This window comes from Pan paniscus, chromosome 16 (genome assembly GCF_029289425.2).
Source record: "Pan paniscus chromosome 16, NHGRI_mPanPan1-v2.0_pri, whole genome shotgun sequence".
NCBI classification, from domain to species: Eukaryota; Metazoa; Chordata; class Mammalia; order Primates; family Hominidae; genus Pan; species Pan paniscus.
Genome location: NC_073265.2, coordinates 31,785,220 through 31,799,627, shown reverse-complemented (window position 1 = coordinate 31,799,627; position 14,408 = coordinate 31,785,220). Strand labels below are relative to the sequence as shown.

Genomic DNA, 14,408 nt, shown 5'->3' with positions numbered 1-14,408 from the left:
TCACAGGGCGTTCCCGCCCGGGACTAAGCCGGGGAGCGCATCCCGGCTACTGCGGGTCCTGGGTCTTCACCTGCGGAGCCTTTCGGCAGCTGAGCGGTGGGAGGCGAGTCCGGGGCTCCCTGATCTTCCGTAGGCTCCCAGAGGCGCCTGGCCTCCGCAGAGCTGCAAAGGCGGCAGGGCTTGGTGGTCGGGCTGTGTGTTCTTCCGTTTCTTCCTTGTCGCTCTTGGGTCGGGCCCCAGGAGCCAGGGATCGGCGGGAGTTGAGAGCTGGGGCAGGAGCCCCAGCCGGGAGGCCGACCGGGTGGACTGGGCGGTGACAGCAGCGCTTCCTTCCCGTAGGGACCTGAGCCGCGGCGCTAGGATGGGAAACAGTGCGCTCCGCGCTCATGTGGAAACGGCGCAGAAAACTGGTGTCTTTCAGCTTAAGGACCGAGGGCTGACCGAGGTGAGACTGGGAGGGACACGACCAGGGAACTTAAAGGGAGAGGGACGGCGGGGGCGGCGAACTTAGTCGGTGCGGGATTCCCCACGCTGTGAACTCCTTTCTCCAGTTCCCCGCAGACTTGCAGAAGCTGACGAGCAATCTCAGGACAATCGACTTGTCTAACAACAAGATCGAAAGCCTACCGCCTTTGCTGATAGGAAAGTTCACTCTGCTGAAGAGCCTCTCCCTGAACAACAACAAACTGAGTATGGCTCTTGCCAGGGAGGCTTTTGCTAGTGATCAGCTGTTACCAGGGGTGGTTTTCTCTTACAAGCTGATTTTTGTTTTTGTTATGAAACCGTGCAGGAGGGCTCAAGTTGCGAATGCCGGAATCCTTGAAGCCTTCTTTCTACTTCTTGTAATTACATCTAAAATAAGCCTTATAATGATTGGGTGTTATAATGATTGTTACTGGGTTAATTTGGACTTGAAAGAGAAGAACATTTTGGGGATGTAATGTAAACAAAGCTACCTAACTTGGAATGGGGGATGGATGAGAAGGGGAGGATCTTCCTAATATCACAAAATTGCTGTCGGATTGTGCCTTGGGCCCCTTTACAAAAGGAGCCCATTATACACACAAATGCTCTCCGGCATTTTGATGGCACCCTCACCTTCTAAAGACTATGTTGGTAAAATGCAATATCTAAAAATGGCACATGTGGGAGTTTTACATATATTAACAAGAGGCGAAGCAGGCTGCCATATAGTCTTTATAAACTTCATCAAAGTTGTTTTCAGCTCTATCAGATTCAGGTTTTAAAAAAATTTTTCTTTGCCAGCTGTTCTGCCTGATGAGATATGCAATCTGAAAAAACTAGAGACGCTAAGCCTAAACAACAATCACCTTAGAGAGCTGCCGTCTACCTTTGGGCAACTCTCTGCCCTCAAGACCCTGAGCCTCTCTGGGAACCAACTGGGAGCATTACCTCCCCAACTTTGTAGCCTACGGCACCTAGATGTGATGGATCTCTCTAAGAACCAGATTCGAAGTATACCTGACTCAGTGGGAGAGCTGCAAGTCATCGAACTCAACCTCAACCAGAATCAGGTCTAGAGCTTTAAGGTTTTTTTTCCTACAGCATATGTGTGGCTTTAAGGTCTCCTGATACCTGTTAACCTCTTGTTTCCTAAACTGCCATCATAGAGCTAAGTATCAGAGGCTAAATGAGAGGTTTCTTCTATAGGCTGAACTAATTTCAAGGCCCAAAGTGCCATGGAATTAGTTGAGACACTGGATGTGTTAGTTGTGTAGGTGTTTTGGGGAGGGTGGGGTAGGTAACAGGGAGAGATCATTTCAAAAGTTAAACTACTGTCTCACAAATCTTGAAGAATTCTTCAGATCCTCCTCAAATATATGACCCTAACCAGCTAGCCAGGAGCTATGTCAGGGATATAATGTGGAAATGAGGCCTAAACTGAGGTTCTCAGAGTCGGGCGTCAGAGGTAATTCAGTTTTGTTTTTCCTTTTGTGTGGGGTTTTGACATCTTTGTTACAAAGTGTGTCTCCTTTTGCTGAAGAATATTAAGTGATAGGCTTTCTGCAGATAGCCCATTTCACTGTTGTACAGCTTTAATTATAATATTTGGAATTTGTTTCCATTACTTTGGAAGCTTTTCAATTAATATTTATTTGTCTGGAAAACCAATCCAAAGATTCTTGTCTAGGCATGAAGGCACAAGTGATGAAATATTAAACACTGTGAGACTGGATGGCCTTTAGTTTTCTAGTGTCTGTATTTCTAGATCTGCATGGTCCATTAAAGTAGCCAGAAGCTGCATGTGGTTATTACTTTTCTAGATTGTAGTGATTTTACATCATGATGAAATTCAGTCTGTCTTTGAGGAATTGGCCTCATGTTTTTTTACCTTAAGTGGATATTCTTGTATGTTGTAGAGCTTCTTGGGGGAAAAAAAAAAAACTGAATCAATTAAGCAGCAAGTATTAGTTGAGGATTTGCTCCACATTCACCTCTGCCAGTACCTTTATTCAGTGGTTCTCTAAGTTTAGTATGCATCAGAATTAACCAGAAAAGCTTGTTTAAAGAGATCACTAGCCCCCTACCCTCAGTGTGTCTGATCCAGTAGGTCTGGGATGAGGTCTGAGAACTTGCATTGCTAGTTATTGAACTTATTAAAGTTCCCATGATTTCTAATAAGTGATGATCTGAGATGATACTGGGCAGAATCAAATAATTTGGTGACTTTTAGTATTTAAATGGCAAAAGGGGTGAGTCAAAGACAATTGCTTGGTATTGAGCTTGAGGGCCTAAAGGAACAGTAGTGCTATTGAGAATGGACATGCTGAGTTGTCTGTGGTGAATCTTGTAAATGGAAATATCTTACTGAAAGTTGGAAACATGGGAGCAGAATAGAGGTAAGAGTATAGATACAGATCTTGAGGTCATAACAAAAGTGATGGACTTTAATGAATGAGCTTTCTAGAAAAAGTTTAGAGAGAAGATGACATATGAAGTATTAGGGACAGCTACTTGAAAAATGCCCATAAAAACAAGAGAAGTAAGGAATAATCCAAAAGATAGGAAGAAAAACCAAAAAGGACAAAAATAAGGGGTTTTAAGGAAGGGATAGATAGTACAGTTAAATGCAATAGGGACTGAGGACAATGGATCCTTGAATTTGGTAGTAAAGTGGTCAGTATCTATGTACACATAAAACATTGGCAGTAAATGTACCAAAATGTTTATGGTGGTTATTTCTGGGTGGTGGATTCCAGGTAAACTTTTTTCTTTAAACCTGTGATTCTCAAATTTTCTATAATGAACATACAGTGCTTTTATCATCAGAAAATTTTGTTCCCAAAAAGCCACGGGTGACCTTCATAAAAGAATTTTTTTTAAGTGGGGGCGTAGTAACAGAAGCTAGATAACAGAGGCTTCTGCAGTGAGTAGGCAGTGAGAAAATGGAGGTGGTAAAAGAGGGGAAAACTAGAACAAATAGTCAAGTAAAGATTTTTGTTTTGTTTCAATGTACTAAAAGTAACCAGTATAGTGCTTATACTTTTTCCTGTTATTCTTTTGTGGTTTTTCAATAGATATCTCAGATCTCAGTGAAGATATCTTGCTGTCCACGCCTTAAAATTCTTCGCCTGGAAGAGAATTGTCTTGAGCTCAGCATGCTTCCCCAGAGCATCCTCAGTGATTCCCAGATCTGTCTGCTTGCTGTGGAAGGCAATCTTTTTGAAATAAAGAAACTTCGAGAACTGGAAGGCTATGATAAGGTATGAATTAATGTACTTCTGCATTTCTAGTCACTACCCCAGAGAAGACAGTGGTGAAGTAATCCACAGAAATGTTTAAAAAGCTCATGTCAACAGGATTTGTTTTTCCCCATTTTGGAAGTAGATTCAAAGCATTGGCTGAATGGTATTGTACCAAGATGACTTTTTCTCTATAGACAGCTTATTGTAAAGCATCTTTGTCTTCATCTTTGTCTTTTGATATATATATATATATATATATAGTGTGTGTGTGTGTGTATGTGTGTGTGTGTGAGAGACAGGGTCTCACTCTGTCGCCCAGGCTGGAGTGCAGTGGCGCAATCTCAGCTCACTGGCGCAGCCTTCACCTCCTGGGCTCAAGCGATTCTCATCCCTCAGCCCCCCTAGTAGCTGGGATCACAGTCGTGTGCCAGTATGCCTTGCTAATTTTTGCAGAGATGGGGTTTTGCCTTGTTCGCCAAGCTGGTCTCAAACTCCTGGGCTGAAGTGATCTGCCCGCCGCAGCCTCCCAAGGTGCTGGGATTACAGGTGTAAGCCACCGCGCCCGGCCCTATGTGCTTTATTTATTTATTTTTTTTGGAGGCAAGGTCTCGCTCTGTCACCTGGCTGGAGTGCAGTGGCAGGATCTCAGCTCAAGTGATCCTCCCATCTCAACCTCCTGATTAGCTGAGACTACAGGCGCTACCATGCCTCATTTTTCTATTTTTGGTAGATTGCTCAGGCTGGTCTGAAACTCCTAGGCTCAAGCGATCCACCTACCTTGGCCTCCCAAAGTGTTGAGATTGCAAGTGTGAGCCTCTGCACCTGGCCAAAACTATGTAATTCATTTTGCATTTACAGCAGTTATATTTTGTAGGAAATGAAAAACCACATGCAATAAAAACCAAAATGAAAAAAAAAAATAGTTAGGCTTATATTTATTTATTCATGCCAAAATACCCCTTATGTATTCTTTCATGTTTTTTAGTACATGGAGAGGTTCACAGCCACCAAGAAGAAGTTTGCGTGAAGTTCTCCAGGACTATGGAAACCTTACAGGATACTGACTTAGAACCTCTGTTGGAATGTGGCTGAGTCAAAGCCTCCTGTTGTTGTTAGGGGTATCTACAGTAAGGAGATGATACTTCAGGAGATTATATTTCACTCAATGATCTTTTCTCATTTCAGGGCTCTTCTCAAATAAGCTAAAAGAAAAAGGATCAGGAGACAGGAAAAGTCTTCCGTTTTGAGTCATGAGTAGGGCAATAGACAAGGTTCTCTTCAAAACCATCATTAGTTTGGCTTTAAGAAACCAGTAGCTAGCTGCTATTTATATGGTGAGGGGGTGCTGCCTGGTAACAGAATAGCTGCACACCACAGCTTGAGATTTTGTTTAGTTTCACTGTGTGAGCTTTCATAAAGTCTGTTGCCATTCCATCTCTGTGTTAACACTTCATATTTTTATGAAATTCAGATAATTTGTGAGAGGCTGGCATGGATCTAAGGATTTATTATTTTTATTCTAGTCCATCAGTTCAGTCGCAGTTTTTATACTAGGACTTTAGGATGTACATAAATGTGTGACTGTTTGTCTTGATTAAAAGTGCACTTTGGCCTGGGCATGGTGGCTCATGCCTATAATCCCAGCACTTTGGGAGGCCAAGGCGGGTGGCTCACTTGAGGCCAGGAGTTCAAGACTAGCGTGGCCAACATGAGGAAACCCTGTCTCTACTAAAAATACAAAAATTAGCTGGGTGTGTTGGTGCATGCTTATAATCCCAGCTACTTGGGAGGCTGAGGCAGGTGAATCGCTTGAACCCAGGAGGTGGAGGTTGCAGTGAGCCGAGATTATGCCACTGTACTCCAGCGTGGGTGACAGAGTGAGACTCTGTCTCAAATTAAAAAAATAAAAAATAATTTTTTTTTTTTTAAAGTACGCTTTGTTGGCTGGGCACGGCGACTCACGCCTGTAATCCCAGCACATTGGGAGGCCAAGGCAGGCAGATCACGAGGTTAGGAGTTCGAGACCAGCCTGGCCAACATGGTGAAACCCTGTCTCTACTGAAAATACAAAAATTAGCTGGGCGTGGTGGTGGGTACCTGTAATCCCAGCTACTTGGGAGGCTGAGGCAGGAGAATTGCTTGAACCCAGGAGGCAGAGGTTGCAGTGAGCCGAGATCATGCCATTGCACTCTGACTCTGGGCAACAGAGCAAGACTCTGTCTCGGGGGAAACAAAAAAAAAGTGTGCTTTGTCAAGAGAAGCACCAGCAGACCTCTAAGAACTGCTCTCTAAGGCTGCGGTAGCAAATTATTTACTATTGCAGGTGCCTTATTGGTAGAGGGCTCTGAAGAGCCAAAACTGTATATGCAACACTTGTAAGATAAAAGGGACTTTATCTTGAAGTCAAGATTTTCTTGAAGATTTGTTAGAAATAATGTCTTATTTCTGGTAACATTTCCCTTTTTGTATTTATAACTCTACTAACCAAATTACCTATCAATAAACCATTACTATAATATTTTAAAACAACCTATGTTTATCAAGCTTACTCTCTGAGTGACAGAATATACTAAATAAAGAATTTTTTAATGAACTTTGGCTGGAAGCAAGGTTAATCCTTTAAAGGAGGAGGACAGGAGAACTTTAACCTACAAATAGATTAGGAAGACATGTTTCATGCTTATGTTCAGATTGTATGAGTAGTGAAATGCCTTCATGTGACATAAACATTTTGTGATACTAGAACTATGCTTATTAAGAGAATCTGAGGTTGGGCGCGGTGGCTCACGCCTGTAATCCCAGCACTTTGGGAGGCTGAGGTGGGTGGATCACGAGGTCAGGAGTTCAAGACCAGCCTGACCAATGTGGTGATACCCCATCTCTACTAAAAATACAAAAATTAGCTGGGTGTGGTGGCACGTGCCTGTAATCCCAGATACTCAGGAGGCTGAGGCAGGAGAATTGCTTGAAACCGGGAGGCGGAGCTTGCAGTGAGGGTGCCATTGAACTCCAGCCTGGGCAATAGAGTGAGACTGTGTCTCAAAAAAAAAAAAAAGGCTGGGCACGGTGGCTCACGCCTGTAATCCCAGCACTTTGGGAGGCCGAGGCGGGCAGATCACGAGGTCAGGAGATCGAGACCATCCTGGCTAACACGGTGAAACCCTGTCACTACTAAAAATACAAAAAATTAGCCAGGCGTAGTGGCGGGCGCCTGTAGTCTCAGCTACATGGGAGGCTGAGGCAGGAGAATGGCGTGAACCCAGGAGGCGGAGCTTGCAGTGAGTGGAGATCTTGCCACTGCACTCCAGCCTGGGTGACAGAGCCAGACTCCATCTCAAAAAAAAAAAAAAAAAAAAGAATCTGAAGGTACAAAGGTAGAGGATTTCAGACTACCACTAACATCAACATTTAGAAAGCTACCATTTTGGTCATTTTCTGATTTTATCTTAGTCACAAAGCTATTACTAACTATATATCAACAGTTCTCAATAATGGTTAAACCTAGCTTATCCATTAAGTCAAGAGATCACACAAACCTACTATTTAACCTCCACGACAAAATCTTTCTGACGTAAATCTGGTCTAGGTGTTCTCTTTTTCCCATATGTTACTTTCTTTTTTGAGACAGAATTTCATTCCAGACTGGAGCGCAGTAGCACTATCTTGGCTCACTGCAACCTCCACCTACCAGGTTCAACTGATTCTTGTGCCTCATTCTCCTGAGTAATTGGGATTACAGGCAGGCACCACCACACCCAGCTCATTTTTGTATTTTTAGTAGAGACAGGGTTTCACCGTGTTGGCCAGACTGGTCTTGAACTCCTGGCTTCAGGTGATCCACCCACCTCAGCCTCCCAAAGTGCTGGGATTACAGGTGGGAGCCAACACACCCAGCCTCCCATATGTCATTTTCTATTTCTCACTTTGAAAGGGGTACTAGTTTATCCATATCAGTTTAGGAGTTTTGTTTTTTCTAAATTTTAATGTTTATTAATCTTATTGATCTACTGAACAATTAACATTTCTGTGTTTTATCAGTACTTCTCATCTAATAAATCAGAACTTATACATTTTTTTTTTTTTTTTTGAGACGGAGTGTCACTCTTTCACCCAGGCTGGAGTGCAGTGGTGCGATCTCAGCTCATTGCAACCTCTGCCTCCCAGGTTCAAGCAATTCTCCTGCCTCAGCCTCCTGAGTAGCTGGTACTACAGGCGCACGCCACCACGCCCTGCTAATTTTTTGTATTTTAGTAGAGATGGGGTTTCACCATGTTGGCCAGGCTAGTCTCGAACTCCTGACCTCAGGTGATCCACCCGCCTTGGTCTCCCAAAGGGCTGGGATTACAGGCGTGAGCCACCACGCCTGGCCAGAACTTATACATTTAACAATTTAAATGTTCCCATTTAATTATTAATTGGAGTTTAATCCATACTCTTATCAGAATCTACAACTACCACCCTTCACAATTTGGGCCTAGACTTATTGCCCTTTCTTCACTCTCATTTGCCTGCCCACCCATATCAGATTATTCTCTCTAAACCCACAGTGCAGTCTTTTCTGACCTCCTTTATACAGCTTGTCCCTCAGTGTCCATGGAGGATTGGTTTCAATACCTCCATGGATACCAAGTCCATGATGCTCAAGTCCCTTATACAAAATGACATAGTATCTTCCTGATACTTTAAATTATCTCTAGATTACTTATAATACCTAATATGCCTACACATAACTTCATTTGCATAGATTCAACATAGTATTTGATGCATGCTAAATTAAGGTTTTGTTTTTTAGAAATTTGAGGCATTTTCCCGCTCAAATATTTCTGATCTGCAGTTGAATCCACAGATGTGGAACCCATGGATACTTAGGGCCAACTGTGTTGTTCACTCAGTTGGGAATGCCCTTTTTTTTTTTTTTGGTCCAGAGGCTCACTCTTGCCCACGCTGGAGTACAATGGCGCAATCTTGGCTCACTGCAACCTCCGCCTCCCGGGTTCAAGTGATTCTCCTGCCTCAGCCTCCTGAGTAGCTGGGATTACAGGCAGGTGCCACCACACCTGGCTAATTTTTGTATTTTTAGTAGAGACGGGGTTTCACCATGTTGGTCAGGCTGGTCTCAAACTCCTGACCTCAGTTGATCCACCTGCCTTGGCCTCCCAAAATGCTGGGAATTACAGGCGTGAGCTAACGTGCCCAGCCTGCCCTCTCTTAATTAATATGCTCATTCTGTATGTCTAAGCCTCTTTCCTGCGTCTAAGCCGAATTAACTGCTCACCCATCTGTTACTATAGCACTTCTCACATTCTATATTTATCTTTCATGATAGACTAACTCTTTGAGGGCAAGGGCTATATACAGTAATATGCCCAAAGTTACAGCAAACAAGATTTAGATTTAAATATGAGCTAATCAAGTAAACCGGCTTGTGGTCTAAAGACCCAGATTTGAATCTAGCCACTAGTCCAAGTCACCTAATTTTTTTTTTTTTCTTTTTTTGCAACAGATCTTGCTGTGTTGCCTGGGCTAGTCTTAAACTGGACTCAAGTGATCCTCCCATCTTGGCCTCCCAAAGTATTGAGATTACAGGTGTGAGCCACTGCCTGGCTTTTAAGTCTTTTTTTTTTTTTTTTTTTTTTTTTTTGGAGACAGAGGCTGTCTGTTTCGCCCAGGTTGGAATGCAGTGGCACAATCTCGGGTCACTGCAACCTCCACCTCCTGAGTTCTAGCAATTCTCCTGCCTCAGCCTCCTGAGTAGCTGGGATTACAGGTGCCCACCACCACGCCCAGCTAATTTTTGTATTTTTAGTAAAGATGGGGTTTCACTATGTTAGCCAGGCTTATCTCAGACTCCTGGCCTCAGGTGATCCCCCTGCCTTGGCTTCCCATAGTGCTGGGATTACAGGTGTTAGCCACCACGCCCAGCCTATATGTATTTTTTGAGACAGGGTCTTGCTCTATTGCCCAGGCTGAAGTGCAGTGGCATGATCACAGCTCACAAATGCCTTGATCTCCTGGGCTCAAGCTATCTCCTCCCACCTCAGCCTCTTAAGTAGCTGGAGCTACAGGTTATCTGCCACCACACTCAGCTAATTTTTAATTTTTTAGAAAGACGGGGTCTTCCTGTGTTCCCCAGGCTGGCCCCAAACTCCTGGGCTCAAGCAATCCTGCCTTACCTCCCAAAGTGCTGGGATTACAGGTGTGAGCCACCACATCTGGCCCAAGTCACCCAACTTTTTTACAGCTTGGTTTGGAAGGCAATGTAGTATATTAAAATTATGGGCCCTGGCGTCAGAAAGATCCAGGTTTGAATACAGAGTCCGTCATTTATTAGCTTTATGAATTTGAGCAATTTCGTCTCACTTGTAAATATAGGGAATAGCTCCTACCTCTCAGGTATGTTGCAAAAAACTATATAAAAGCACTTAGCATAGTGGCCATGACAGAGTAAGCACTCAGTAAATCATGCCATTTATCTCATCTATAAGGCATGAAAGTAGAATTTTACAAGTTGTACAGAAATAGAAGGCTTGGAGTGGACACTACATTAAAAGGATAAAAAAATGGAGCCAGGCAGAGGCAGGCATCTATAGTCCCAGCTATTGAGGAGGCCTGAGGCTGGAGGATCCCTTGAACCTAGGAGTTTGAGGCCAGCCTGGACAACAATGTGAGATTGTGGCTCCAAAAAAATAATAAAAAATAGGCTGCTCTGCCTATGGAGTAGCCATTCTTTTATTCCTTTACTTTTTTAATAAACTTGCTTTTACTTTATGGAAAAAATAAATTTTTAAATGACTAGATGAGAAACTTGAATATCAATCTGAGAAATAAAATCTGATTAGGAATGTAATTGGGATAACCTTAAGTTTTGGTAAGAGTGACCTAAAGAAAACAGCACTTAGATAAGCAACTTTGTTTTCCTTTTTCACTTTACTATTTTTTTGATATATATTTGTTCATATTTATGGGGTACTTGTGATATTCTGAGACATGCATAGAATGTATAATGATCAAGTCAGGATATTTATGTTATTCATTATCTCAAACATTTATCATTTGTTTGTGTTGGGAACATTTCAAATCTTCTAGCCATTTTGAAACTTACATTAAGTATAGTCACCGTACTATACTATCAAGCATTAAAACTTATTCCTTCTATCTAACTGTATGTTTGTATCTACCCATTAACCTACCTTCCTTCATCGCCCCACCCTGTACACCCCCTACCCAGCCTCTGGTAACTATCATTCTACTCTCTACCTCCATGAAATAAATTTTTTAGCTCACATGAGTAAGAACATGCAATATTTGTCTTTCTGTGCCTGGATTATTTCACTTAACACAATGACCTCCAGTTCCTTGGATACACCTCCAGTGTATTCATGTCACTGCAAACAATAGGATTTCATTCTTTTTATGGCTGAATAGTATTCCACTGTGTATATACACATTTCCCTTATCCATTCATCTGTTGATGGACCCTTAGGTTGATTCCATTATCTTTGCTATCATGAATAGTGCTGCAATAACCATGGGAGTGCAGGTATCCCTTTAATATATTGATTTCCTTTCCTTTCAATAAATACCCAGTAGTATGATTGCTGGATAGTATGGTAATTCCATTTTTAGTTTTCTGAGAGATCTCCATATTTGTTTTCCATAGTAGCTGCACTCATTCACATTGCCACCAAGTGGGAATTAGTTCTCTTTTCTCAGCATCCTTGCCAGCATTTTCTCACTTTTGATAATAGCCATGATAACTGGAATGAGATCATCTCATTGTAGGTTTTATTTGCATTTCCATGATGATTAGCAGTGTTGAGATTTTTTTCACATACCTCTTGGCCATGTGTGCGTGTGTGTGTGTGTGTGTGTGTGTGAGAGAGAGAGAGAGAGAGAGAGAGAGAGAGAGAGAGAGAGAGAGAGAGAGAGAGATGGGATCTCACTATGCTGCCCAGGCTGGTCCTGAACACCTGAGCCCAAGTGATCCTCCCGCCTCAGCCTCCCAAGTAGCTGGGACTACAGTGTATGTCTTTAAAAAGCTAATTCTAAGTGCAACTGAGTTCAGGATGTCTGGGCCATAGATGTTTAAGTTAAGGACAGACTCATAATCCACACATGAAATGGAAAGGTTTAGAGTATAGAAACAAAAGATGAATTAAAACTGAAGGAAAGAAATAGGCATGGCTATAGGGGACACAGATCATTATGGTTATAAGACTGGAAACTTGAAGAGGGAGCTTAGTGTTAAAAAACAAGCTCAGTGGGGGATACAATTTTTTACCTCTTTAGTTATAGGTCAGTATTATGCTCAAGGCCACACAACTAGAAGTAAATGAATGAACCAAAATTTGATCCCAGGTGGTCAGACTCCAGAGCTTGTGTTAACCATTTACTACCTTTCAAAAGTGAATCAAGTTTCCAGACAATGTTATGGGAGAAAATCAGAAAGGGCTTTAAGTGAACAGCCATTTCTAATGCATGATGGAGTCTAATTTCTATGGCCTCACCTCTTTTTTCTCAATAGCAGAAGCTGTGGGAAAGTTTCAACCTGGGTTCCATGGACGGGCTTTCAAGACCTCCATTTATGGACCTCACTTATGCATGATTTGCATTTGTGTGCCTGTTTCTCTGGGGAGAGGCTATGTTGTCTTTCATCAAATTCACAGAGATGCTTGACCAGAAAGAGCTCCACTTTAGAGAGAATAGCAGCTATTGCTTATTAAGCTCTTACATTAGCCAGGAACTGTTCTAAGTGCTTTACCTGTGTTACCACTCTATGCAATACAATGCTATGTAGGAATTATAGGCATACCTCATTTTACTGCACTCCATTAAGTTTTTTCACAAATAGACAGTTTGTAGCAACCCTACATCGAGCAAGTCTATCAGTGCCATCTTTCCAACAGCATGTGCTCACTTTATTTGTCTCACATTTTGAAAATTCTCACAATATTTCAAACTTTTTCATTATTATGATATGTTATGGTGATCTGTGATCACCGATGGTACTATTTTAACTGTTTTGGGATGCCACAAACCATGCCAATATAAGATGGCAAACTTTTTTGACAGGGTCTCGCTCTGTCACCCATGCTGGAGTGTAGTGGCGCAATCATGGCTCGCTGCAGCCTCAACCGCCTAGGCTCAAGCGATCATCCCATCTCAGCCTCCTGAGTAGCTGGGACTATAGATATGCACCACCACACCTGGCTAATTTTAAAATTTTTTTGTAGAAACGGTCTCATCTTCTTGCCCAAGCCATAAGATGGCAGACTTAATTGAGAAATGTGTGTTCTGACTGCTCCAACAACTAGCCATTCCTTATCACTTTCCTCTCCTTGGGCCTCCCTAATCTGAGACAGAATATTGAAATTAGGCCAATATATAGCCCTGCAATGGCCTTTAAGTTCAAGTGAAAAGAAGAGTCATAGCCGGGCGCGTTGGCTCACACCTGTAATCCCTGCACTTTGGGAGGCCGAGGTGGGCGGATCACCTGAGGTCAGGAGTTCGAACCAGCCTCGCCAACATGGCAAAACCCTGTCTCTACTAAAAATACAAAAACTAGCCAGACATGGTGGCACACACCTGCAGTCCCAGCTACTCGGGGGAGAGAGGTTGCAGTGAGCTGAGATCGCACCATTGTACTCCAGCCTGGACGACAGAGCAAGACTCTGTCTCAAAAAAAAAAAAAAAAAAAAAAAAAAAGCCAAGACAGGCTAAAGGCTAGGCCTCTTACGCCGGTTAACCAAGTGGTGAATGCAAAGGAAAAGTTCTTGAAGGAAGTTAAAAGTGCTACTCCAGTAAACACAAGGCCCTAACTCCCTTCAATGCTATAAAGGCTGAGAGGTGAGGAAGCTGCAGAAGAAAAGTTGGAAGTTACCCAAGGTTGGTTCATGAGGTTTAAGGGAAGAAGCTGTATCTGTTAACATAAAAGTGTAAGATAAAGCAGCAAGTGCTGATGGAGAAGCTGCAGCAAGTTATCCAGATAATGATGATGGTGGCTACAGTAAACAATAGATTTTTCAATGTAGATGAAACTGCCTTCTATTGGAAAATGACACCATTTAGGACTCCCATAGCTAGAGAGAAGTCAATGCCTAGCTTGTTTCAAAAGACAGGCTGACTCTCTTGTTAGAGGCTAATAGAGCTGGTGACTTCAAGCTGAAGGCATTGCTCATTTACCATTTTGAAAATATAGGGGCCTTAAGAATCATGCTAAGTCTACTCTACCTGTGCTCTATAAATGGAACAATGAAACCTGGATGATAACACATCTGTTTACAGCATGATTTACTGAATATTTTAAACCCACTGTTAAGAAGTACTGCTCAGAAAAAAAAGTATTGTTTTCAAAATCTTACTGCTTATTGATAGTGAGCATCAGAGCATATGGTCACCCAAGAGCTCTGATGAAGATGTACAAGATTAATGTTGTGTTGTTTTCATGCTTGCTAATATATCCATTCTACAGCCCTTGGATCAAAGAGTCATTTCAGCTTTCAAGTCTTATTGCTTAAGAAATAAATTTCATAAAGGTATAGCTGCCATAGTGATTCCTCTCATGGATATGGGCAAAGTAAACTGAAAACCCTCTGGAAAGGATGCCGTTAAGGACATTCATGATTCATGAAAGGAGGTCAAGATACCAACATTAACACGGGTTTGGAAGAAGTTGATTCCAACCCTCATGGATGACTGGGC

General features: G+C 42.5%; 1 protein-coding gene across 2 annotated transcripts; it reads left to right on the top strand.

Moving 5' to 3' along the window:
* The first annotated feature begins 8 nt into the window (after positions 1-8).
* LRRC57 (leucine rich repeat containing 57) lies at positions 9-11,009 on the top strand. Of its 2 annotated transcripts, XM_008973181.5 has the most exons (6): positions 9-103; positions 340-445; positions 552-690; positions 1,267-1,535; positions 3,540-3,725; positions 4,693-11,009. In XM_008973181.5, the coding sequence occupies exons 2-6, from the start codon at positions 362-364 to the stop codon at positions 4,732-4,734; spliced, it is 720 nt and encodes a 239-aa protein (XP_008971429.1). In that variant the 5' UTR covers positions 9-103; positions 340-361; the 3' UTR covers positions 4,735-11,009. The 2 variants fall into 2 exon arrangements, with proteins under 2 accessions (XP_008971429.1, XP_054954300.1); XM_055098325.2 differs by lacking the exon at positions 9-103 and having other exon boundaries at positions 346-445; positions 9,211-11,009.
* Positions 11,010-14,408: the final 3,399 nt, after the last annotated feature.